Below are 27,281 nucleotides of genomic sequence, written 5' to 3'. Positions count from 1 at the left end.
CATATGCAGATGAGTCAGCACTAAACAGTTCATTCACTCTTCCATTCACAAAGTTCAGTATCTCTAACTAACAACTCAGTACAGCAATCTCCTCAAATCAAGACTTAAATCACTGAATGGGGACAGAATATCATTGGCTCATTTAATGCTAGAAAAAACAAATATATACAGTTTACTAATAGACGGATATTGCCTCATTTCCATATTACCTTCAACGCTACTAATATTCTTACCTCTAAAAGTATTGAAATTCTTGGTGTTTCACTTAACAATACTCTCAGCTGGACCTCTCATGTTAGATCACTTGCCAAAACTGCTTCAAAGAAACTTGGAGAGGTGGCACTAAAACAACTAGACAAAATCCAGAACAAGGCTGTCAGAATTATTAATACCCCTGCTACTACAAATGAACTACCTCCCCTTTAAGAAAGAAGGAATGTTGCCTCCCTTGCATTATTCGATAGATACTTTTATGACAAAAGCTCAGACGAAGTTGCATCCATTGTGCCACCTCTCCATGCCTTCCTTCGTGTTACACGGGCCTCTGGTAGCGCTCGGGACTGGACTGTCACACAGCCATAGTGCACAACTTCTGCCTATCAAAATTGTAATACTCCCCGTGCTGCATCTCTTTGGAACTCGTTTCCCTAGAGTTGTTTCCTCCCAAACGTCAACCTACAGCTGTTCAGGTCCACTGTTACAGAATTTTTATGAATGGCGGACACCTGTAATTTGGTCTATGGATTAGGTATTTTATATTCATTTTTCCTTCCTCTCTTCTGTTATTTAAAGAAAAACAAAATAAATTACTAAGCTGTAGGTCTGATCAAGGTCACGACGATTTAAAAAAAAAAAAAATAGTGCAGATTATGCACTCTTCTGAAAATATGAAATTATGCTACATAAGAAAATGCGAGTTCACGGACCTGCTTGGCATGCAGTGCCAGAAGTCCCCGCAGCTTGACAGGGTCCATGTAGCCAGTGTCTGACACCTTGACACTCAGCCACACGGCAGTTACAGGGGGTGCCACTGAGTGTAGGGCAGGATGGCCCTCCACACTCAGCACCTCCACGGTGTGAGCAACACCACCCAGCACCCGCAGCACTCCGTCCACAACCCGCCCCAGCCCGCCCCTTCCGTCCTGCAAAAGAAATACTCATTTTCATACGGCATGCTTTCGTTGTTGAACTTCATAGTACAAGATTTTAAAAGTCACAAAGTCTGTCTACTATGGCCACAAAGCAATGGAGTCGCCAGTACCGCAACACAATAATTTTATACGCCACTCTATCACAACATAAATATTTCAACATAACCTGAACCATTGATCTTTAGGAGCAACCCTTGTTGGTTTACTATGGTACACTGGGTTCACATCCAGTCGAGCCTCGAGTTGTAACAACAACAATTTAAAACGACTGGAAATTATCACCTATTATTGCGTTTATCTGCCTCAGATCTGATGCCAGGGTAGACTGTGTGTGTAATTCACCGGGTCGGTCAGGATCACTTGATGGTCGTGATCGTCAGCTTTTACCCTCCCGGAAGGGAGCTGAGAGCTCATATAGTCCGATCTAAGGGCAAGGCTGTGACCTTCACACACGCACACACCCGTCCCCTTGCTCAAGGGGGACAGTAACCACCCACTTCGTCAGTGAAACTTTTCGCAACCTGAGCGAGGCGCGAACTCCCGTCCACCAGTTGGCAAGCGAGAGCGTTACCACTGTGTGTGTGTGTGTGTGTGTGTGTGTGTGTGTGCGCACTCTGCATCTTGTTCTGTAACCCTGTATACACAAGCAAGGTACTAAAGAGAAGTGAAGCATGAAAGAAAAGTGAAGTATGAAAGAAGCCAGATTATTTATTCATGTCTGAAGACAGATAAATGACTGCGTTGGTCAGCAACACAAGAGTTGACAAGATGGAGGTGTGGAGGATTGTCTAATCATGTATGAATGTAATGCATTAAGTGAAACTGAGAGTTCCTCAAAACACTGAAAAAACATATCAGTGGCTGGTGAAACAGAAAACAATAGTGCAGGGGGAACTAATGACACTGAATGAGAAAAAAGTCGTGACAGATATTTGTGTCAGGAGAAGTGTTTTATTACCAGTGCCATAACTAGTCGTGGTGATTCAAGGATAGGATACGAAGTACCTAAGGGAGAGGATGTGGCGGGGTTGTATTCATGCTGATAGTGATGAAGATACTTCAGTGTCCAGGTTGTGGCGGGTTGTATTCATGCTGATAGTGATTAAGATACTTCAGTGTCCAGGCTGAGGAAGTTGAGAGATCCAACACTACAAGCCATTAGGGGCATAAGAGTGTAACACTGACCTTACCTTCGAAACTGACATAACAGTGGAAACTGATACTGCTCATACAAACTGAAGGTCACCTAATGATGTGGGACGGACTTCACTACCTGACAGATGCTTTTGGAATGCCTGACTGTTACTTGGAAGACAAACTTGGTTAGTATCAGGATGTAACATCAAGTTGTACAATTCTAAAGAAACTGTGTTGCCAATGAAACATTAATGTGCATAGGGAATGTGATGATCTCCTGTGATGGCCTCGCGCTGCCTGAGGGGTCCATTCCCCCCCCCGCCCGTGTGAGTTCCAGCTCCAAGGGGTGAGGGGGGAGATGCTAGGGGATCCACCCGGGGGGTTGACACCTGAGGGATCCAGCCCCCCAGGGATGGGCAGTCGTACCTGAAGGGTCCATCCCCTGGAATAGTATGAGTGTGTTACCTGGGGAGTCCATCCCCGGGTGAGGGCCTCAGGCGTGGTGGGGGTGAGAGTGAGGGGGGCAGCGTGGGCCACGGCGTCAGGGGGCAGCACCCGCACCACCACCGTCACATTGGCACCCACATCCTTCTGACCCCACAGTCGATCACTCACCGCCAGACACAGCTCGTACCTGCATGTACACACAAGCAGCTGCAACTCATACCTGCTTTACACACACCTCAGATATAGCTCATATCAGCATATACCCACTCAGCTACACTCAGGGATGGCCCGAGGAGTATGTGATTGGGGGGAAGGGTAAGGACAATTTTGACCAACTTGACTCGTTAGGCGTCACGGTTTGACCAACTAAATAGATATAAACAAACCAAATTTATAACCCCCCCCTCCTCCTTGCCACCGTTCCATGGGTGAAGGGGGTCCAGGTCCAGTGACCATGATTAATTACCGTATGGTTCTTGATTTTGGCTTAGATTATTCCCCTGACAGGTCAGGAAGGAAACTAGAGTATTTTGTATTTTGTCCTCTCTCTAGATAGATAGATAGATAGAAAGATACATAGATAGAAAGATGGAGAGAGAGAGAGAGAGAGAGAGAGAGAGAGAGAGAGAGAGAAAAACGTAGATTAAAAAATGTTTTGTACTCTTGGACAACTCTCCTTTTATGTAAAAAAAAAAAAAAAAAAAATCTGCACTATCATTTTTTGACCAAATCAGTAATTTTTTGACCAACTCATAGCACACATTGGGGTGGTGATCCCCCCTATGCTCCATTCTCAGGCCATCTCTGGCTACACTGCATATATGATGGCCTGCAGTCTCAGATTGGTTCATCTTGGAAGGTATGCTTACAGGTCAAAGGCAACTTGAAGTGACACACACTCAGGTCAGGCACCATACATCTCATGCGTGCACTTATGGATGCTACAAAATTTATCTGTCATGCTGACTGTTTTTTTTTTTTTTTTATGAGAGGAAGAAGGAACCAAAGGCCATGAGCCCGCAATAAGAGTTCCCTCCAAGAGAAAAACAAAATACAAGAGAGAGCCAAATTCAAGATCCATTCATTTCGAGATGCCTGGACACACTGCGTTTCAAAGACTAGAGATCATACGCAGCAGGAAATACAGACAGAGGGAGACAGTTCCAGAGTTGACCTGTCGCATAAATGAAGGACTGGGAGTAACGGTTAACTCTTGCATTAGAGAGTTGGACAGAAAAGGGATGAGAGTTTGCTGCTAGACGGGTGCTACGCGCCCGTCGTAGAGGTGGAGGAATGCATGCAGACAGTTCAGAGAAGCAGTGACCATTAAAGTAGCGATAGAAAAGAGATAAAGATGCAACAGTGCGGCAAAGAGACAGAGGTTGAAGGAAGTCAGTAAGAGGAGGAGAGTTAATGAGACGAAAAGCCTTTGACTCCACCCTATTGAGAAGAGCTGTATGTGGGGAGCCTCCCCACACATGAGAGTTGTACTCCAAACACGGGCGGATAAAACCCATGTATAGAGTCAACAACTGTGCAGGGGTAAGAAAGAACGGAGTTGGCTTAGCACACCCAATCTCTTGGAAACAGATTTTACAAGAGATGCAATATGATCTTTCCAAGGTAAGTCCCGAGTAAATGAAACCCCAAGCATGTTCAAGGATGATTCAGGATTAAGCTGAATATTATTAAACATTAGTGGGTATACCTGTGGAAGATTTTGACGGGTTGATAGGTGTAATAACTGAGTCTTAGATGCATTAAAAACAAGATTATTTTTACCCCAGTCAGAGATACGAGCCAAGTCAGACATTAGGGGTGCCATAGCCTCATCCCTTCTTTGTTGAAATAACTGCTGAGATGGGCGTTGCGGGAACCGAATGGAAAGGTGAAGGGTGGAGTCATGAGCGTATGAGTGGATAGGGTTAGATGTACAGCTTAGAAGGTCATTGATGAATAAAAGGAAGAGAGTTGGTGATAGGACAGAGCCCTGAGGAACACCACTGTTGATAGATCTAGGAGAAGAACGATGGCCGTCTACAACAGCGGCTATAGAACGACCAGAAAGGAAGCTGGCGATGAAGGCACAGATAGAAGGATAGAAACCGTCAGAGGGCAGTTTGGAAATTAAAGATTTATGCCAGTCTCGATCGAAAGCCTTTGAGATGTCAAGTGCAATGGCAAAGCTTTCGCCAAAGTCCCGAAAGGAGGATGACCAGGAGTCTGAAAGGTAGGTGAGAAGATTGCCAGTGGAGCATCCCTGACGGAACCCGTACTGACGATCAGAAAGAAGGCTGTGATAGGAAAGATGCCTTAAAATTTTTCTATTGAGAATTGACTTGAAAACTTTTGAAATACAGGACGTTAAAGCAATTGGACGATAGTTGGAGGGTTGAGAGTGGTCACCCATCTTTGGGACTAGCTGAATGAGAGCAAACTTCCAGCAAGAAGGAAAGGTACAAGTTGACAGACAAAGGCGAAAGAGTTTGCCTAGGCAGGGTGTAAGCACAGAAGCACAGTTCTTGAGAACAACAGGAGGGACTCCATCAGGCCCGTATGCCTTGTTAGTATTGAGGCCAGTGATGGCAGAAAATACATCAGCTGAAGAAATTTTAATGTCAGCCATGAGGATGTCAGAGGGGGGGAAGTGATAGAGGAACAGCACCGGAATCGTCTAAGGTGGAATTGGAGGAGAAAGTCTGTGCGAAGAGATCTGCTTTATCAGTAGAAGAAATAGCTACAGAACCATCAGAGTAGAAAAGAGGAGGGAAGGATGATGAGGTAAAGTTGTTAGAAAGGTTTTTGGGAAGGTGCCAGAAGAAGCAGGAAGAATTTGAGTTGGAAAGCTGAGAGCATTTAGTACAGATGAAATTATTTTTAGCAGAGCAAAGAACAGACTTAGCACGATTCCGGGCAGAAACGTAAAGATAATGTGATCCAGGGGTGGGTTGGCTCCGGTACCTTTTGTAGGCCTCTCCTTGTTGCGGACAGCATTAGAACAACCGTGATTAAACCAAGGCTTTCTTGCGTTAGTCAAAGGATATGAGAAAGGAATGTATGCTTCCATGCCCGAGAGAATAACCTCCGTAATGCGCAAGGCACACTCAGATGGCTCCCGGCCATGGAAGCAATAATCATTCCAGGGAAAATCAAAGAAGCACTGCCTGAGGGCCTCCCAATCCGCGGCTCTAAAATGCCACAGGCGATGCATCCCTGGAGGGTCCACAGGCCATACCGTAGTGATAGGACAGGTTCAGGTGATAAGGTTGTGATCGGAGGAGCCCAACAGAGAGAAAAGATTAACAGTGTAAGCAGAAGGATTAGTTGTAAGGAAGACGTCAAGTATGTTGGAGCTCTCTCCAAGGCGGTCTGGGATACGGGTAGGGTGCTGTACAAGCTGCTCTAGGTCATTAAGGATAGAAAAGATGTAGGCTTGTTCACCAGGTGGATCAGTGAAAGGAGTGGAGAGCCAAAGGTGGTGGTGAACATTGAAATCTCCTAGAATGGAGATTTCAGAGAAAGGAGAAATGAATAGAATGTGTTCTATCGTAGAAGTAAGATAGTTGAAGAATTTTTGATAGTCAATAGAATTAGGGGATAAGTAAACAGCACAGATATATTTAGTCAGAGAATGACAGGAAAGCTGAAGCCAGAGTGTAGAGAATGCAGAGGAATTGAGTTCAGGAACACGAGAGCAAGATAAGTCGTTGCGTATATATACACAACAGCCACCTTTGGCTTTGAAATGAGTATAGAGAAAGTAGGAGGATACAGAAAAGGGTTTGCTGTCAGTTGCATCAGACAGCTGAGTCTCCGTTAGAAAAAGAAGGTGAGGTTTAGAGGAGGAGAGGTGGTGCTCAACACAGCGAAAATTAAAGGAAAGGCCGCGAATGTTGCAGAAATGACTACCAGTAATATACTGTAATAGTTAGTATACCTGATGCACTTCACATTCCAACATCTCACTGAAAAAAAGTGAAGTAAATGTGAGATACCGCTTGGCATGAATTAATTATACAATTAGTATGCAAAAACAAATAAACAAACTTTTAGATACATGGTTTCGTGTGTGTGTGTGTGTGTGTGTGTGTGTGTGTGTGTTTATGTGTGTGTGTGTGTGTGTGTGTGTGTGTGTGTGTGTGTGTGTGTGTGTGTGTGTGTGTGTGTGTGTGTGTGTGTAAAGTCTTGAAAATCTCTACTACTGGAGTTTTTACCTACAAAGATTTGGAGTAAAATTGGTAAGAGGAAATAGTTTTCTCTATGGATGACATTACACTGTACAGTACTTGTGATGAACTGCCTTTTTCACACCATGGAAGCTTATATGAAGAGACAACTACCGAACGCGACGACTTTGAGATTCATCATGCATCTTTGATGGCCTAATGTGACCTATGAATATGCCAATCCAGGTCAATGAAAAAAAAAAAAAAAAGTTGGTGTGTGTTGTAACTCACCTTCCCTCCCTGACCTGGCTGGAGGCCAGGAGGTCACCTGTGCGGGTGTTGAGGGAGAAGAGAGGGTGTGGGGAGCCAGCCCAGCTGTACGTCTTATCATTCAGGTCCCAGTCGTCTGGGTCCTCCACAAACACTCGCCCCAGCGGGGCTTCCGCTGCACCACCCTGACAGGTTTGATGTGGTTAATTTGTTTACTGTGTGTTGGAGGTGCCGTCCAAGTTTCTAGATCTGTCCTACACTAAGGATATGTAACATATCACAGACAAATCAATGAAAATATACGAAAAGTACACCTTTGGCTTTTGCCCTATTTTAAATGTTCTACAAAGCCATCCTCTACCTCATCCTTCAAGAATCTGTGTACATTATTCATCAATTTCTTTGGTAGGCTACCACTATGAATGCCTGCTCTCTCACCTGCTTATTTTATCAGCTCAATGCCTCTAGTCACTTACTGTCGCTAATCTCACGTAATCTAGCACGTAGTCTTTAGTCACCCTCAGAGTTTCTCGCTATTCCACATCATTTACTACCAGTACAATTAAATTAGTGAAAAGGATGAAGAAGAGAGGGAGTCTTTCTAGAATGATGTTGATGAGCGTCTGCAGAGTTTTGGAGCGAATGTGAATGTGGTAATGATGAGAGATCTGAATGCTAGAGTGGGAAATGTAGCAGTTGAAGGTGTAGTTGGTATGCATGGTGTGCCTGGAAGAAATGAAAATGGGGAACGAATGAGAGGGATGTGTGTTGAGCGAGAGATGGTGATTGGAAATACGCTGTTCGAGAAGAAAGATATTTATAAGTATACATGGGTGAGACAGGAGGGTGGAATGGTTGTGGATAAAGCATTGATGGACTATGTGGTTGTGTTTAGGAATGTGATAGGAAGATTGTTGGATTCTCGTGAGAGTTCTGAGAGGGGAGGGTGGAGGTATGTCTGACCACTACCTGGTGGAGGGAAAGTTAAGAGTAGGTAAGAGATGGGTGACAGCTAGGAGGGTTAGGTGTGGCAGGGAGGTTTTGAAAGTGAGTGAGTTGGATAAAAGAGAGAAAATGATAGAGTATCAGGAGAAATTGAAAGGTGAGTTGACCGCAGTGAAAGATCAGGAAAATGGTAGTGTGGAGGCAGAATGGCAGTTGTTTAGAGTGCTGTGGTGGGGCATGCAGAAGAGCTGTGTGGTGAGAGACTTGTGGGTGGTGGTGTAAGAAAAGGAAGTGAATAATGGTGCGAGGAAGTAAGTATGGCTGTGCCTGAGAAGAGACGTGCATATGAAGTGTGGCTGCAGAGGAAGGATGAGGTGTCATATGAAAGGTATAAGGAAAAGAGGAATAGGGCGAGAAGGGCTGTGCGTGATGCTAAAGTGGCAGCAGATGAGAGGTGGGATAGGCGGCTGACTGAAATTTTTCAACAGAATATGGAAATTTTCTGAAAAGAGATTAAAAGGATGAGAAAGGGAGAGTCTGGGAAGGAAGGACGAGTAAAAGCAGAAGATGGAAGGAAGTTAAATGAGGTGGATGCAGTAAGGAAGAGATGGGCAGAGTATTTTGAAAGATTGTTAAATGTAGAGGAGGAAAGGGTGGCTGAGATTGTGGCGGATGGATGGGTGCAAGGAATAAATGTGTTGGGAGAGTTGAATGATTCTTTGATCACGAAGGAGGAAGTGGAGAGGGGAGTAAAGGAGATGAAAACAGGGAAAGCTACAGGTATGGATGGGTGTGCTGTGGAATGCCTGAAGGGTGATGGAGTGACTATTGTTGACTGGTTTGTAAGATTGTTGAATGTGTGCTTTGTGAAAGGTATGGTGCCAATTGACTGCGCAAGTGCTTGTGTTGTTCCGTTGTATAAAGGCAAGGGTGATAAGTATGAATGTACCAGCTTTAGGGGTATAAGTCTGTTGAGTGTTGTAGGTAAGGTGTATGGTAGAGTGTTAATTAAGAGAGTTAGAGAGGGTACAGAGGGAGTGATTGGTGATGAGCAGTGTGACTTTAGGAGAGGGAGGGGATGCGTGGATCAGGTGTTCACTGTGAGACAAGTTTGTGAAAAGTATTTAGCGAAAGGCAAGGATGTGTTTTGGGTATTCATGGATTTAGAGAAAGCGTACGATAGAATTGATAGGGAGGCTTTGTGGACTGTTTTAAGATTGTATGAACTTGATGGTAGGTTACTAAAAAGGGTGAAAAGTTTTTATGTAAATAGTAGAGCGTGTGTAAGAGTGGGAAATGCTGTGAGTGATTGGTTTCCCGTGAGAGTGGGGCTGCGACAGGGATGTGTGATGTCACCTTGGTTGTTTAATATTTATATGGATGGTGTTGTAAGAGAGGTGAATGCAAGAGTTTTAGGTGGAGGTCTGAGTCTGGTGAATGTTGATGGTGGAGAGTGGAATCTGAAGCAGCTGCTGTTTGCAGATGATACTGCATTGGTGGCTGATTCAGAGGAAAGACAGAGACAGTTGGTAGAGGAGTCTGGAGGGGTGTGAGAAAGGAGGAAATTGAAAGTACATGAGAATAAGAGTAAAGTGATGAAGTGTACGAGGTTGGTAGATGGTAGGGGGATGAATATAGTTTTGAATGGAGAGTTGCTTGAGGAGGTAGAGTGTTTTAAATATTTAGGGTCACATGTTGCTGTGGATGGAAGAATAGATGCAGAAGTGAAATTTAGAATAAATGAAGTAGGTAAGGTGCTGGGAGGAATGAAAAAGGTGTTAGATGTCGTTCGCTTAGAATGGATGTAAAGTGAAGGCTGTATGAGGGTGTTGTGGTACCGACTGCATTATATAGGGCTGAAACATGGAATATGAGTGTAACAGAGAGGAAAAGTTTGAATGTAATGAAGATGAGGTGTCTGAGGAGTATGTGTGGAGTGATGCGTATGGATCAAGTGCGAAATGATGAAGTGCGAAGGAGAACTGAAGTTGTTCGGGATGTGGCTGGTAGAGTTGAGCAGAGGGTGTTGCGATGGTTTGGGCATATGGAGAGAATGGATAACGAGCGATTGGTGAAAAAGATAACTAGATCTGATGTGATAGGTGTAAGGCTGAGAGGAAGACCACGAATAGGATGGATGGACAGTGTGAAGAGAGCACTGGGTGCGAGAGGGATGTCTGTTGAGCATGGAAGAGTGGCTGTGCGTGACAGAAATAAATGGAGAGAAATTGTGAATGAATAAATGATGACGCAGCCCTGAGGGGATATTCCCACATTCGATCTGATCAGCTAGTCAGGTCAGGTGCGGGTTAGGGGATGGGTCTATTATGATGTGGTAGGGGTAAACCAGCTCTGCTGTCGGGCCCTGCTGCGGATGTCACTGATTGCACTGCGCAGTTGACCCTTGTGCAGTGTGGTGCGGTGAGGATCTATCCCTTCTCCCCTCTGGGGCTAAGATGCGAATGAATATGTTTGAATGGATGAGTAAATGGGGAGTGTGTCGTCCTGTCTCGGCTACCTCCTTTTCCTTGGGGGAAGCAGCCTAGTTATATAGATAGATAGACAATTATTCTTCCTGACACAATTATTCTTCCAGCCCTTTGTCATCATGTTAGAGTTAGACCCATCTTTAATGTTCCTTTGGCTTCTTCGAGCAGTAGGCCAATATTCAATCCTAGTCAACAAAATCCTAGTCAACAAAAATGTTTCATTCATATTGGTCTGATTCTGTGGAAGATGACACCCAGGTGCTACTGGTTGAAAATTTGCTTATACAGAGGTACAGGTCTGGATTCACTCAATATTCCTGTGACCATGTTCCGTATCAAGAAGTATTAACCGTGATCATATGTGAGCTAATCACCACAGTCCATTCTAAATAGTACATATCTGAGCTAATGACCACAGTCCATTCTAAATGTAGTACAATAATATACTTTTATTGAGAGTTCAACAGGTAGTATTTAAACGAGAACAGTTCCCGAAATAGGAAGATACTCCCAGCTTTAATCAGTGAGTCAACATCCTAAGCTTTTCTAACTGAACATCATTTCACAAACCTTTCACAATGTGTAATGTGCACTCTGTCTTATACTTTTACCCACGCCTCCTGACTCATATCACTTTAAAATTATTGTCTTAAGCTGAAGTAAATTATATAGGTCATTATTCTTGGGTAACGGGCAGACAAACTGCAGTCTATTCAATATTCAGTCAAGATGATGCCAGAACTCACCTGAGGCTTCCACAGGTAAACGGTCTTTGTACCCGGCTGCATGGGATTATCATTGATGTCATCAACAACGACAGTGACAGTGTGAGTAGCGGTGAGGCCGCCAGCATCAGCCACAATCACTGCCACCAGTAACTGGGGATACTGCTCGCGGTCCAGTGTGGCCGCCGTCCGCAGTTCGGCTCCGCCTCGACCACTGTCAAGATCTGTTGCACATGATTACCATAGAATGTCACGTTATAGTGGATATATGAAGTGTGGCAAAGAAGACTGGCAAGAATAATGATACATGAGGATGATGCAGAGAAAGGTGAGCTAAATGATAAAGAGTATGATCTCTGATGATAAAAGTCATGAATATCTGTAAGCACATCCACAGAAAAACAGACCATACAGAGTTTTCTGTCACTCAGATTATGCTGGATAGCTTGCTTTCGTTTTTCATGACAAGCCATACTTTCCTGTGACTGACAAGATACCTCAGCTATGAAGTTGGTTCACGTCTACACAATGTCTCGTACCTTCCCTGACGTATACAGTACCGGGACATGTAAACCTAGTGTTCGTTAATGATTAGCTAAACACTTGCTGTATCATAAAGCTGTCAGGTAAATATACTATGATGCTGTGCCGATGATGTCGGTAAAGTGAATGGGCAATTACAATTTTCTTCGGAAAATTAGAATAAGATTGTGGATCATGGTCGCCATAATCATTTATAGTATTCCACCAAACACACATAGGATGCAATAGTCTAGGAACCAGAGTAGGAAACGCGGAAGTAGGTACAGCCAAGTAGGTATCACCAAATCCAGTGAGTAACATCAAACAAGAAATCCATCAACCTAGGCCTACTCTATAAATTTTTGAAAATTTCAATTCCGCATTCCAGTCACAAGGCAGCTCCATAGCTATTTCTGAAACCATCAAATTAGAGACATTTCCACTTCTTGTTATGTGCATGACACACACGACATTCATTCCAGTCTCCATTAACACTTTCGGGTACTCAGCTTTCTTACCAGGTTTCTTACTTTTTGCCCCACAAAGTGCCATGTATTCATCTGATCACTTTCGTTGACATCACCCATACCCTCAAACATTCCTGTTATCATCGACCCTATTCTCATTTTTTTTTACCATCCCAGTCATCCCATTAAGCTGCATGAAGACCTACAAGACTGGCAGGCAGACTGTTTTGCACAATAATCCAATTATTTTCACATTCCATGTTTTGGGGAGCTATCGATGGTTCTTATTTGGTTTGTTCTATACACACCTAATTAAAGATAAACTTGACATTTCAGAAGTCCTCTTTTGCCACCCAGGACAGTAGTTGTTCCAGACTCTGTGATGTAACTCACAACCAGAACTTTCATAATTAAATTCATGTTAACAATGAACATTCCAGGGAACACTATTCACCCTTGTTTGGCCTGGGCAGTGATACCGCATCGTTCACTAAACCTCTGTTCACTCTCACACATTTTCTTTGGTAACAATGGAAAATTTAGCATACAGCACAATTATTATAATTTACACCAGGAAACCATTTACTACGCTGGGGCCGGATGCTCAAAACTGGTCATATCTCAGTCCCGCCGTCGGTGGTCGCTCCTCTAGTCCCGTCTTAAGTTATTCCCGCCTTATGACTGACCACCTCCACCAATGTTCAAACGAGAAGCGGTCAGTCGTAGGGTGGGTATAAGTGTTAGTCCCATCAAGCGGCAGAGGGCAGGCAGTTCGCCAGGTGATCTGATAGCAACCAATGAGAATCAGTGTAACAAAAAAAGGCACCCAATGAGAATCAAGGGTAAATTTTTACTTTTACTCCCGCACGCCATTTTTGTATGGAATTTTCATTTTCCTAGTATTTTCAGTGTAATTCATTTTAATTTGACCTTCATTTCTGTCGGAAATCACTCGTTTTTGAGTTACACCCCCCCACCCCCAATGTTTCACTGTTGAACAGGAGGTTCTGGCAGGTTGGATTACGCAAAAACGAGTGATTTCCGACAGAAATGAAGGTCAAATTCAAATGAATTACGCTGAAAATACTGGGAAAATGAAAATTCCATGCAAAAGCCTTACCTTGTTGAAATAAACCTAACCTAACCATACTTAAACCGGTAAATTTTTACAAGTGGACAATACACCCCCTAGGTAGTGCAATATATTTTTCTGGCAGTTTTTGACGCGATATCGAATGTTTCTGACTTTCATTTTCGTCGGAAATGCCTCATTTCCCCTCTTTTCCAATCATGAACTTTGATTGGACAAGTTGGTGAAATCAAGCATTTTCCCAAAAAAGTGAAGTAAAAAACAACTCAAATCGCATCAAAAACCACAGAAAAATATAATATTAAGCTTCTTATCGACCTCGTGTGTCCTAACTGGGGGGCTCCGCCCCCCAGACCCCCCAGCCTGGCCGTGTTTCCTAACTGGGGGGCTCCGCCCCCCAGACCCCCCTGACATTAACCTAACCTAACCCAACCTATCCTAGGGGTATGCTTACCTAGAGATACGAGGGTCCAGGACGAGAGTCGTCCGTTTCTTTTCTTGGTCTTATTCAAATAAAAAGTATGCCTACACCGCCAGATCTTGTCTTTTTCTCAAAAAACTAAGTCTGTATTATGTTCTGGGCACTTTGGAACTGTAGATCTAATTACTCCATGGTCTTTCAAGAACGATATGGCACTATCTTCGTTTTCATAAAACGTAGCGAAAGCTTTCATGTAATTTATCTCGCACCAATTACAGACCGCCATAGCGCAATGACTTAGTTCAGGGGACTGACGAAGTTTCAAAATTTGAAATTCGAGGGGAAATGAAAAGGATGCACTTGATTGGCTATTGTCTATTGAATGTGATTGGTTGAAGCCGACTTACATGCCCAGTTCCACCCACGCAGCGGTAATGCACGTACTAACACACACCCTACCCTTGCAAACGCACGCACGAACACACATAATATCCTAGCTTCCACTCCGTCAACATGTCCGCCCGCCTCTGCCAGGTACATTAGTTAGTGGTTAATTAAACTAGTAAAATGAAATTTTGCGACGAGTAGGACACACTCTGCGTTGCTAAGTATCATATTCAAAGTAAGATAATGGAAGAAAATGTGCCCGGTGCTGTACGGGAGTAATTATACAATAATACCAAATCAAGGAGGTTGTTTCTAAACAGACAACTCGTGCATGCTGGTAACAACAAATATCACCGCCACAGTCTAGATACTCGCCACACGCCTGTCTGTCTGCTAATACTAACCTACTTCACGATGGAAGGTGAACCTAAAGCCAAGAGACCTCGGCGCCCAAACTTTACTGATGCAGAGCTGCTGGCTATGGCAACATGTGTTGCAGAGAAGCAAGACTTTATATTGGGAAAATTTTCATTTGACAGTGCCTCAACAGGAGTCAGGATGAAGGCGGCAGCTTGGCAGTATGTTACTGATGCTGTCAATGCTGTCAGTCGAATTGAACGTGATGTTTCGGACGTAAAAACTAAATTCAAGCATTCTGTTTAGTCAATAAACTGGAATTTTTTTCCTTAAGACCTGTTTTGCAATGTTTTTCTTTTCTAACTTATAATCTTTGACAGATTTTATATTTGTTAATAACCGTTAGGCCCATCCAACAAAGTTTTAGCCCCAATCTAACCTAATCTACCTAAATTAACTAACCTAACCTAAACCCCAAACCTGCTTGGAGGTTGTCAAGCCAAGGCCTCATGATTACGGTGATAAGTTGTTTTTAGGTCAGTGGGGTCCAGTTAAGTAATGTTAGGTTAGGCTTCTAATTAGACTAGGGTGGGTTAGGTTAGGTTTTAAGCTAAGTGCAAAGTGGTGGTGGGTTTTCGTTAATATCTCAAAGACTTATTTTACCATGGATGAATTAGAATGATTTGACGCAGACATCAAGATGTACCTATTGAGCTATATCAAATTCATTACCATAAGGCAGGTGCACTTGTAAACATTTACCCTGTACTTACCTAAAGACCCTAACTTATCACTTCACAGCACATACTGGGCATAATAAAATTTTGAGCTAATGAAAGTCCTTAAAGGGGAAAAAAAAAAAAGGTAAATTAACAGTTTAGGACACCTTTGGAATTCAATATGCATACTCCAGAGAATGGAGGTTAAAATGTGAAATTCCAGTAGTGTCCTAAACTGTAATATACCGGAAAAAATACCAAATCTGCCCACATCTAACTTAGAACGAGGGTTTGTAGAAGAAAAGCAGTTCACATGCCATACCTAATGAAAATATATGAGTAGCCTACATTTTATAGCAAGTATGTGGCATCATAGGGAGGCTTTCACAGTCTCATGAGATAAAATTATGCTGCACATCTACAATTCATAAGAGGCCTCAATAGCGTCACTTAAAACTCGATAACCAAGCACAAATCATGCATGAGAGAGTTCCCTGGGATCCTTGCCATAATAGAATACCGCTTTATGCTTGTATGTATTACAGACACCTTAACTAATGTTTTGAGGGGTAGATAACGCTGATCAGAGGCTCAAAGCTTCCTTACGACCGTGCTGAATGGACTTTAGGACTGCTTGGTACCAGTCGTAAATTTTGATGGAGTTCCGACCAGAGATAGTCCCGCTGACGTCACAACATGGCGCCCATACTGTTTTGAACATCGCAGACGGCAGCCATTGTGAACACAGGTGATGACTTAGTCCCGAGCTGGCGAGCAACGACCGGGACTAAAGTTTTGAGCATCCGCACCCTGGGTGATAACCATATGACCAAATTTTGGTGCCTGGTGGTTTAGTGGGTAATTATAGCGTTCCAATCGGATTGAGCCGGTGAAGGTTTATATCCAAAGGGTGGTTGGTGTTGATTGCTCATGTAATGCCACTCAGGGATGAGTGAGGCTGGTCACTCATCTTAAATGTGGGGACCAACTGCCTAACCCCGGGCTTCTACGCTCCTCATGGGGCAATGTAGGATTGGCTGATGGATGGATGGATTATTTGTACTTGCTGCTGATAGTTAATTACAGTATATCACTGGGTAAAAGACATTTCACATAAAGACAAATGCATGTGATGAACTTACCGTCTAATACTTACGGGAATCGAAGTCAAGGGCTATGTTGTCCAAGATATGCTGTGGGTTGGTTGGTGCTAGAGACAGTGTGAATGGCGGGCCATGGCCCAATGCCCACACGTCCTCATCAGTGGCCGTGAGGACCCCCAGGCGGGTTGGGGCTGCATCCTCAGTGACGTGGAAAAGGGTGGGTGGCAGGAGGAGGGGTGGGGTGTCGTTCACGTCGGTGAGGGTGATAGTGAGGGTGGCAGTGGCGGTGAGGGGTGGGTGGCCACAGTCCACGCCCAGGATCCTGGCCACACCCACAGCGCCATCAGGAGCCTCACGGTCCAAGGCACTGTGCAGGCTGACTCCACCTGCAGAATCCACACTGACAGCGCCCCACCCACCCTCCACACGATAATCAACTTCCTGATGCCCACCCTACAAAGCCAAGGGATAAAAATTCATTTCTCATGAAATTCTAAAACTAACTCTTTCATTGACAGGGGCTTCGAACAGCTAAATTTACTTGTCTAGTGGTGGCGAGAATAAAACACTTATATGGGTACCTGCTTTCTGAAAGGCTAAGCAGATATCAGCCTTTAACAGTGTCCATTTCTTGACTGACAGCAATGAAATACTATTGTAGTTTTCATTTGGTACAACTCAGGGACAACTACTAAATTTCTGTTAAGTATGAAGACAAATACCGACCCTACAACATACTGATGGAGTACACTGTACTGAGTACACTATTATATATACCGGTACATAAATAAATAAATATAAATATAAATATAAATAGAGAGAGAGAGAGAGAGAGAGAGAGAGAGAGAGAGAGAGAGAGAGAGAGAGAGACAGTATTCCAAAGCTACACAGAATGGGTGTTTGACAGCCAAGTGACTTACGTCATCTGGGTCTTGTGCAGGGAAGGAGGCAAGGAGGGTGCCAGGTTTGGCGTCTTCCCTGACAGTGATGTGTACATTCTGGCGGGTGAAATGCGGTGGGTTGTCGTTGACGTCCCTCAGCCGCACCACCACCCACGCAGAGTCCAGGTGCCGGGCGTCCTCCCACCCACCGCGACCCTAAGCAACAGATCTCTGGTGAAATCATGAGACAGAGGGCGGTGTCTTGGGGTTCACATGGTTTGTAGTGCCTCTTCCTAAGCAATATATTTTGCTTATTGCAAGTTACAATCCAAATCATTTTAATGTCGGCATACTTTGCACAAATAAAGCACACCAGTATCTTAACCACACTGATGCAAAAATATATTAGTAAGGAAAGAGGTTTAAAACATTTTAGTTCACAATGATATGGGTCCTCGAGTGAGAACTTTTTTCCCTCCTTTCCTTCCGTGACTGCTAGTGGTTCTCTGGGATGCAGCAGTAATGGTATATGCAACCAACTTTGACCCAATGATGTGATCAGTAATCCCTAACATTAGATACAGTTAAAAAACAAAAAACTACTGGCGCACATTTGGTATGAATCAATATGACGCCACTGAGTACTGAAAAAAAGCCCAATAATTTTACTCATCGCTGGTACACCTGCTTTGATTAAGTTGCTATACATGGTGTGGTTGTAACAGTGCTTGGGTATAATTACTATAATCATGCTTAGATGATAATAGATAAATCTTCTTTAGAACCTGCAAGCAATACTCGTCATTTCAGATATCACTGCACCCCTTCTGCATGATTCTTTTTTTGAATCGACTGCACATGGTAGCCCATATTTTACAAAATTATTTACAGATTGAATGGAGGTTTCTGCTAGAGGAAAATTCAGATGTTGTTTGGCATTTGGCTTAAAATGAGAAAGGTTTAGACTGTCGTCAAAACTGCGATATTGTAATCGAGTAAAGGAACCCTCAGCAGTGATGGACTTTGACATGCTGAACTACTGTTGATGACCCTTAGCCCAAGCAACACACACCCTGTCAGTGACCTGCACCATGAAGCGGAAGCCCCGGCGGTGAGCTTCATCCTCGTAGTCCAGTGTTTGGTGGGCGTAGATGTGACCCACGGCACCCACTGACCTCACACCGAAGTGCTGCCAGCCCCACCCACTGGCATGAACAACCTAAGGCAGACACAGATTACAGTGCCATGAAACACTTGTCCTCCATTATATGATAAATAAATATTAATTCAAGGATATATTATGGCCAATAATATTTTCTATCACTACCACATGGTATCACTGGTTCTGTTTGTGAAAGAAGGTAACTCACTCGGTAGTGGAAATAGTTTGAAGTGTCTGGGTCAAGGACGGAGATCTCGAGGACTGTGGAATTATCAGGGGGACCAACACCCCACGTCTCGTCCACCTCCACCTCCCACAGCTTCTGCTCCAGCTGAGGTGCGTTGTCGTTGACGTCAGCCAGACGCACCACCACCACACCCGTTCCTAGGATCAGAGGAGGGATAAACACACACACACACACAACACACACACACACACACACACACACACACACACAATCTGTAGAAGGTGATCCAGTAAAAAAAAAAAAAAATGCTTTATCAACATGGACTCAATTCTCAGCCTTTACAGTTGCCAGTTACTGATGACCTTATGGGCAAGAATGGTTTCCCTCAAAAGTAATTCCAGAAGGACATCAGCAACTGTTGCTCCGGAACAGCTTAGAACTGGACCCATACTGGCAAAGTATTTTCTACTCAAAATCAGCCGTAGAAGCACCTAAAGTTGGTGCATCAAGTCCCATATCTATCTATATCTGTGTATCTATCTAATACTGATATAGACAGAGATAGATAGACAGATAGATAAATAAATACATAGATATGGGACTTGATGCACTACCTATAGGTCATTCATAACATGATTACTTGGTGTTGACTTTGGGATGACATCCTCAGCGTTAATATAATTATGTTGCAGTCGTAATCATGTAGCATTCATTATGGAGCCAGTCATCTTCCCCAGCCACAGCTTGAACTGCTGCTGGGTACAAGCTTGAATTAACCATTACTCACCCTGCAGGCCACCACCATCTGTGGCCACCACCTGGATTTGGTAATGGGTCGTGGTTTCTCGGTCCAGACAGCAGACAGCCGTCCGCACCAGGCCGGTCTTGGGGTCTATGGAGAATAAGGGCTCTCCTGTGCGTTCGCACATGGCATTTTTATGGATACCATAGGAGACCCTGGCGTTGGAGCCTTCAGAGTCATCGTCAGCGTCCCAGGCCGCCACCTGTGCCACAGATAAGTCTGGCGGAAAGCAGGGGAGGGAAACTTACGATCACAAGCATCATAACAACGTCTTTCTATCTCTAGCCAGACGCCTTAATCCCGTTAAGGGTGGCCAAAACCAAATCGTTTCCATGTCGCCTTGTCCCCTGCCATTTCGTTGCCCTTCCCCCAACTTACACCTCCCTTTTATATACCTCTCTACGTCATCCTCCATCCCATCCTCGGTCTCCCCCTCCCTCTCCCCCTCCACCTCACTCACCCTCTTGGTCTCTCATGCTCCATCCTCTTCCCATAGCCAAACTACCTCAGTGTATTTCTCCTAACGCTTTCTACCACATCCACATCCACACCACAACGTTCCTTCACTTTCTCATTTGTCAGTCTGTCTTTCATACGTAACTCCAAATGCTCCTCTCAGATGACTCTATTTTGTTTCCTTCTAAATTTTCACTTCCATATGTACAGTAAAATGGTAAGTTGAATAATAATGAATGTTTTATATCTACTCCGTTTGCTGTGAATGTAACTAAATGTGTCCAGAGAATAATAATTGTCCACACTTCAAACACTGTCATGTTTGCCAAATCATACTGAACACCTGTTGAACTTTACTGAACACGTGCTGAACTTTACCGAACACGTGCTGAACTCTACCGAACACGTGCTGAACTCTACCGAACACGTGCTGAACTCTACCGAACACGTGCTGAACTTTACCGAACACGTGCTGAACTTTACTGAACATGAACTGAACTTTGCCGTACATGTGCTGAACCTTATCAAACGTGAACTGAACTTTACCGAACATGTGCTGAACCAAAGTCATGACAAAGAGATACAACGGAAGATGTCATTGTTTACAAGGGTGGCAGGATTCCTAAAAAGGGAAATAATAAAACCCTTTGAAGTTTCCTGTATTAAAACGGGAAATAATAAAACCATTTAAAGTTTCCTGTATTAATAAGGGAAATAAAGAAACCGTTGAAAGTTTCGTGTATTAAACAGGGAAATAATAAAACCTTTGGAAGTTTCGTGTATTAAAAAAGGAAATAATGAAACGCTTTGAAGTCTCGTGTATTAATAAGGGAAATAATAAAACCCTGAACAGTTTCGTGTATTAAAAGGGGAAATAAAGAAACCGTTGAAAGTTTCGTGTATTAAAAAGGGAAATAATAAGACCCTTTAGTTTCGTGTATTACAACTCCTCCGTCTGAGATCTGAGACATTATCAAATCCATGAGCGGTATATAACACAAAAGTAAAAATAAATTACGTACACTTTATTACGTTAAACTATAATAAAGCAGATGTCTGGCTTTACTGAAGTGAAATGGGTTAAACTATATATATCACATTCCCTGGAATTTATGTGTAACTGAGATTAAATGACTGAACTGTGTGGAAATGGAAGTGCTAGAAACAAAAGGAATATATGAGAGGATTAGTGTGTGAGGAAGACTTAGAGAGGAAATAATGCAGTAGAGGACAGGGAGAGAGAGAGAGAGAGGGGGGGGGGAGGCGGTAGTAGTAGTCTATGCGAGAGTAACTGTACAAGAGTGAGTAAAGATGTGAAAATATGTAAGACTTTGTAAAACTGAGTGTGAGAGTAAATGTGACAGGGAATGAGTGAGGGAGAGGCAGAGTAAACAGGAGCATGAGAAAGTGACTGTGTAAGTAAATGGGGGTGTGAGACGGTGAATGTGTTTATGTGAAAGAGTGACTGTGCCAGTGGCTCAATCGGTAGAGACGTGGCCTGCCGTTCTAACGGACCCAGGTTCAAATCTCCGCTGGGGCAGGGAACAGTTTAAGGATTTGAATTTCATTAAAGCAGGCTTTACTGATCTACCAGAAGACCCGCCGACATGTCGTAAAAATACCCCCGCTAATACCAACACACCAGTCCTGTATGAGACAGCCCTAGCATGTATTCAATATGGACGGTGGGTGTTAGCGCCGAAGTGGTGACATGAAGAGGTGTATGGTATGTACGAGGACTACTGGGCCTTGATAGCAGGCTGTGAAGCCTATGCCCAGAGTCGAACACATAAAAAAAAAAAAAAAAAAAAAGATGTGGATTTGAGAATAAGCGTGAGGGACTCTGAGTGAGTGAGATTGAGAGTGTGTGGGTGTATATAGGAGTGAATGTTGGTATTGCAAACTGGGAAAGTGTAAAGAGGATTGAAAGGAAGAATTCAAGTCAGTGAAAATAGAAGTTTGACTGAGAAAATTTGTGCATGGCTGCAAGAGTAATGAGACTGAGGGAGGCCAAGTGAGAGAGACAGTGAAAAAGAAAGAGTGAGTGATAGAGTCAGTATGAGTTGATAACTGAGTGACTGAGGGTGAGTGAATGAGGATAAGGAAGAAATTAGACCGAGTGACTGTGAATGTCAACAATAGTGCGAGACTGGGTGTGTAAGATTATGAAAGTTGAGGGAGTGCGAGTGAGTGAATGTGAGAGGCAGTAAGTGTGAGGAAAAGTGTCAGGGAATGAGAGGGTAAGGATTAATATTTATTAGTGGAGTGAGAGTTAGATAAAAGTGTGAGAAAGTTAGTGATAATATGCAGATGTGTGAGAGCAAGTGATAGATGGAGTGTGAAACAATGAGTGAGTGAAAAAGAGAGTCAGGATGTGAATGAGTCAGAGAGTGAGGAAGTGAATGAGTGAGAAAGTGAGTGAGTCAGTGAATGTGTGAGAAAGTGAGTGAGGAAGTGAATGAGTGAGAAAGTAAGTGAGGAAGTGGATAACTGACAAAGCAAGTATAAGTTAGGTACACAAACAATGCATTACTTATAGTCTGAGTGTGAAAATGAATATAAGAGTGTTGCAGTGTGCGTGGGAGGATGTGAGTGAGTGTGTTAGTGCGAGGGGACGAAAAAGTGTGAGTGACTGAGTGTGGATGCGAGTTAATGTGTGTGAAAGAGATAGCATGAGGATGACTGAACGTGTTAGTGAATACGAAAACAAGAATACAGCACTCAGGGAGCGCATACCTCCACCAACGCTTACACCAGACACCTCAGACCACCACAATAATTTGAGCAACTCATCTTTGGCCCATGATGGATATTCCCAAAATTTCGATGAAATCCATCAGCATTTTTTTTTTAATAGATATCTTGTGGACAAACAGACAGACAAACAAGGATGAATACATAACGTCCTCAACTCCTTCGGCGGGGATAATAAGTGACACTGACAGAGTGAGGGAGTGAAAAACTGAGAGAGAGAGAGAGAGAGAGAGAGAGAGAGAGAGAGAGAGAGAGAGAGAGAGAGAGAAACCTAACATCTTAAAACGTCAAAGGGAAGGACTGGCTGTTTAGCCTGACTAAAAATAATGCCAATTCCCTGTATACTGCAAAATGAACATTTGGGAAAGTCTGACCTCAGCCTTGGACCTTAACTAAAATTTAATCATTCAAAAATCCTCCAGATAATTTAATCTGGCTGTGAACCTCCCAACAATATTTGGTTAATTTCTGGGAATTGCCACTGGCTGTCTTTTGTGAGGGTTGTAAGAAGCGGTGGGGAGAGGGCTCAAGAAGGATAAGGGCGATAAGGGTGGGGGTAAGGAGGGAGGGGATATGGAGGTTGGGGGTAAGGAGAGTGGGGGTAAGAAAGGTGGAGAAGGGGAAAGTCTATGGGTGAAAATCTATATAATATGACATATACTCGAGTTTCTTAATTGAAAATGCATGCTAACTTTTATTATTCTGTCTATGTATGATGCTCGCTTAAAATCTGACCATGGTAATATCAGTATGGTTGTAGGGTACGCTCCGACAAATGAGGCTGCTGATGAAATGAAGGATGACTTTTATGAGAAGCTGCAGGATGTAGTGAACAGAGTGGCAAGACATGATGTGTTAGTTTGCACTGGTGATTTTAATGCGATTGTTGGCAGTAGTAGGGATGGCTTTGAAGATTGTATGGGTAAGGAGGGTGTTGGTATAAGAAACGAAAATGGGGTGCGACTTGCAAGCTTTTGTTTGGCAAATGACCTTATAATTGGTGGAACTATCTTTGAGCATAGAAAAATACATAAGACTACTTGGATTTCACCATGTGGTAAATATTGTAACCAGATTGACCACATTGCAATTAGCAGAAGGCATAGAAGTTATTTGCAAGATGTTTGCGTAAGGAGGGGGCAGATATAGGTAGTGATCATCAACTTGTTGTGTCAAAGATTAAAATAAAACTTAAGAGAAACGTTAATGGTAATTGTACAGGAGGTAATAATTATGATTTTGATGAGCTGAGAAGTGATGAGAGCACGAGGGAAAAGTTTCGGTGCGAATGTAGAAATAGGTTTCTAGTCCTGCAGACTTTGATGGAATCTGAAGACAATGATATTAATCAAATGTGGAGAGAGGTAAAAGAGGTTTTGCATGAGAGTGCTAAGGTTACTATTAAGAAAAAGGGAAAAGCGAGAAGGAAAAAGTGGATGTCAGATGAAACATGGAATGTAATTCAGAAAAGGAAAGAGGCTAAGTTAAGAAGTGAAGAACAACATGTTGATGGCCAGGTAGTTGAAGTACTTAGAGCAAAGTACTGGAGTTTACATTCTGAAGTAAAAAGACTCGTTAGACGTGATAAGAGGAGACTATATGATGAAAAGGCGACAGAGACAGAAATTAAATTAAGTAAAAATGACGGTCAGAGCACAAGAGTAGCGTATCAGGCCATAAAGGAGTTAACTGGGACTGAAAGGAGAAGGAAGGAAATACCTGTACGAGATAGAAATGGCAATTTGATGACTAAAGATTTGGATATAAAAGGAAGATGGAAAGAGCACTTTGAATCTGTTCTACATAGACCAATCCCAGCTGAAGAGGACATTTTGCCAGCCGAGAGAGATTTGCAGATAGAAACAGGGGATATAACTTTGGAAGAGGTAGCAAAATCTATAAAGGAGTTAAAGAATTTTAAGGCACCAGGTGAGGATGGAATATTCCCTGAAATGCTTAAGGTGGAAAATGACGAGTTGATGAATGCGCTTTTGAAACTTTTTAATGTGGCTTGGGATAATGGTGGAATTCCAGAAGAGTGGAAAAATGGAGTGATTATAAAAATACCAAAAAAGGGAGATTTAAGTGTGTATGGCAATTGGAGGGGGATAACTTTGACACCTGTAGTTGCAAAAGTCTTTTCCAAAATCTTGTTGAACAGAATAGAGCCAGTAATTGATAAAATTTTAAGAGAAGAACAAGCGGGATTTAGAAAGGGTCGAGGTTGTAATGATCAGATTTTTATTGTAAGGCATCTAATGCAACAAGCTAATGAGATGAAAATGCCACTTAACATGTGTTTTGTGGATTTTGAAAAGGCGTTTGATAGTGTTTCACGTGGAGCTATGTTGAAAATTATGAGATTCTATGGTATACCAGAAAAGTTTGTAAATATTATTAGAAGCCTGCATGAAGGTACTTTTTGTAAGGTAATGGTGGGTGGTTCTTTGAGTGATCCATTTCAAGTTAGGTCAGGAGTGATTCAAGGAGGAGTTCTTTCGCCATTGTTGTTTGTTTTGGTTATGGATTATGTTATGAAAAAGGTTGTAAGAACAGGTGCAGGAATTAACTGGACAGAAAATAAGAAGCTGATGGATTTGGACTATGCTGATGATATTGTACTGATTTGCGGAAGTATTTACGAGATGCAGAGGGTGCTCGATTGTCTGGTGGAGGAAGGAGAAAAAGTGGGATTGGTAATAAATTGTGGAAAGACTGAAATTATTAATATGAACGTGGAGAACCAAATCGATTGTGTAATTGGGAATAATGTGGTGAAGAATGTAGAAAACTTTAAATATCTGGGAACGATTGTATCATCTAATGGATCATTAAATAATGAAACTGAGGAGAGGATTAGACAGGCTTGGCGAGCTGTTGGAATGTTGAAATCTGTTTGGAATAATAATATGCTTTCGGTACATACTAAAGTGAAAATTTACAAGTCCATGGTTAGACCAATTTTAATTTATGGGCATGAGTCATGGTACAGTACAATTGCAACAGATCAGAAAGTATTAGGATTTGAGAATAAAATACTGAGAAGGATTCTTGGGGTAAAGTGGCAAGACAGAGTTACAAATGAAAGAGTAAGGGATATTACGAGAGTGGAACCAGTTAATGAATATGTGAGACTGTCTAGCTGGAAGTGGATGGGGCACATATACAGAAAAGAAGGCAGTTTAATACAGGATGTGCCGGAGTGGACTGCTAGAGGAAGAAGAGGTAGAGGTAGGCCGAGGGAAACCTGGTTGAGGACAATGAAAAAAGAAGCAGGAGAGGAGTGTTGGTGGGACCTGAAGGAGATGGCAAGAGACAAATATTGGTGGAGAGAGTTCATTGAGGTCCTATGCATCCCGTGGGGTGCCACAGGAAATGATTGATTGATTGATTGATTGATGTATGATAAGATTATTTCGATGACGGTCCTGCAAGTCCATCAACTGGTCCAGTTAACCTGGTGGAATACATAGACACATATATGATGGCTATATTGCCTAGCCAGAAAAAAAATAAATACAGAGTACAGTGAATCATATTACAATAGCTTATGCAGAGTCGGCATAATAACTCCTGTCATTTCTTCTGCCTGTCTCTCCGCTGACCTCGAAAAACAGTGTGGTGGAGATGCAGCAGACGACACTTATGACACTGATCTCAGGCCAAATGAAGTCATCAGTTCTGGTTGCTGTGATTTCATCACACTGATTTTTAAACTGCATGGGGAAAGAAGCAGAAGAGGCGACAATACTTCTGATACCGACTGTACTTTCCCCACAGAGCTTACGAGTTATGCTCGAATTATTCTCTTGATAATGGACGTGTTCCCTACATGACAACAAGTGGGTTGGTGGAGGGTTAGTGCCCCTCCCCGGAAAACAAATAACTAAAAATACGAACAAGACACCTGGACTCACCAAAAGGTGACGACTAAGGACCAAACAAAGGACATGGTGCGGATAGCTACATGGAATGTAAGGGGTGCGAATGATGAGGTGAAAGAGAGAGAGATTGTCCAGGTCTGTGAGGGTGCAAAAGTGGATGTATGTGGATTAACTGAAACTAAATGGTGAGGTGAGCATGTGAGAGAATGGAAGTATGGATGGGGTATATGCACGGGAGTAGGTGAGAATGAGAGGGCAATAGAAGGAGTGTGTATTGTTGTGTGTAACAGATAGAAGGAGAATATAAGACAGTATGGATCAGTTGGCTCAAGGATTGTATGGGTAAGATTGAAAGTTGAACTACAAATGTGGGTGACTGTGTGCGTGTATGGGCCAATGCAAGATCGTGCAAGCAGAGTGAGTGAAGAGTTCTGGACAAATGTGGATGTGTGCATGGAAAAGTTTGAAAGGAATGAAAGAGTGTTTTTGATTGGAGACATGAATGGAAAAGTAGGGAATGTGAAGGTGGATGGAATAGTTGGTGAGTGGGGTGTGCCTGCAGATATGGATGAGAATGGCTGTGCTTTAGTGGACATTTGTGACGGGAAAGGGGTTGATGATAGCCAATACCCTCTTCAGGCCCAAAATGATCCACAGGTATACGTGGCGTATGATGAGAAGGGTGGATGGTGAACTGAATGAACAGAAGTCAATAATTGATTATATATGTGTGCATGAAAATATGCGGATATATGTAAT

The 27,281-nt window shown here is 43.0% G+C and overlaps 1 protein-coding gene across 1 annotated transcript in view; it reads right to left on the bottom strand.

The window, feature by feature from the left end:
• The window catches only part of LOC145399244 (putative neural-cadherin 2), a 135,049-nt gene that overhangs the window by 34,424 nt on the left and 73,344 nt on the right, over positions 1–27,281 (bottom strand). Inside the window, exons 7-15 of the mRNA XM_080271932.1 lie at positions 19,414–19,647; positions 18,648–18,823; positions 18,350–18,496; positions 17,317–17,493; positions 16,450–16,849; positions 11,352–11,554; positions 7,193–7,356; positions 2,754–2,922; positions 927–1,142 (exon numbers count right to left, since the gene is read on the bottom strand). Of these exons, the coding sequence (XP_080128058.1) occupies positions 927–1,142; positions 2,754–2,922; positions 7,193–7,356; positions 11,352–11,554; positions 16,450–16,849; positions 17,317–17,493; positions 18,350–18,496; positions 18,648–18,823; positions 19,414–19,647 (1,886 nt within the window). The remainder of the gene's footprint in view (positions 1–926; positions 1,143–2,753; positions 2,923–7,192; positions 7,357–11,351; positions 11,555–16,449; positions 16,850–17,316; positions 17,494–18,349; positions 18,497–18,647; positions 18,824–19,413; positions 19,648–27,281) is intronic.

Source organism: Coenobita brevimanus, chromosome 48 (assembly GCF_032717465.1).
Source record: "Coenobita brevimanus isolate Jiangsu-jjx chromosome 48, ASM3271746v2, whole genome shotgun sequence".
Lineage (NCBI taxonomy): Eukaryota > Metazoa > Arthropoda > Malacostraca > Decapoda > Coenobitidae > Coenobita > Coenobita brevimanus.
The sequence above is the reverse complement of the archived record's forward strand: the minus strand, read 5'-3'. Positions and strand labels throughout refer to the sequence as shown.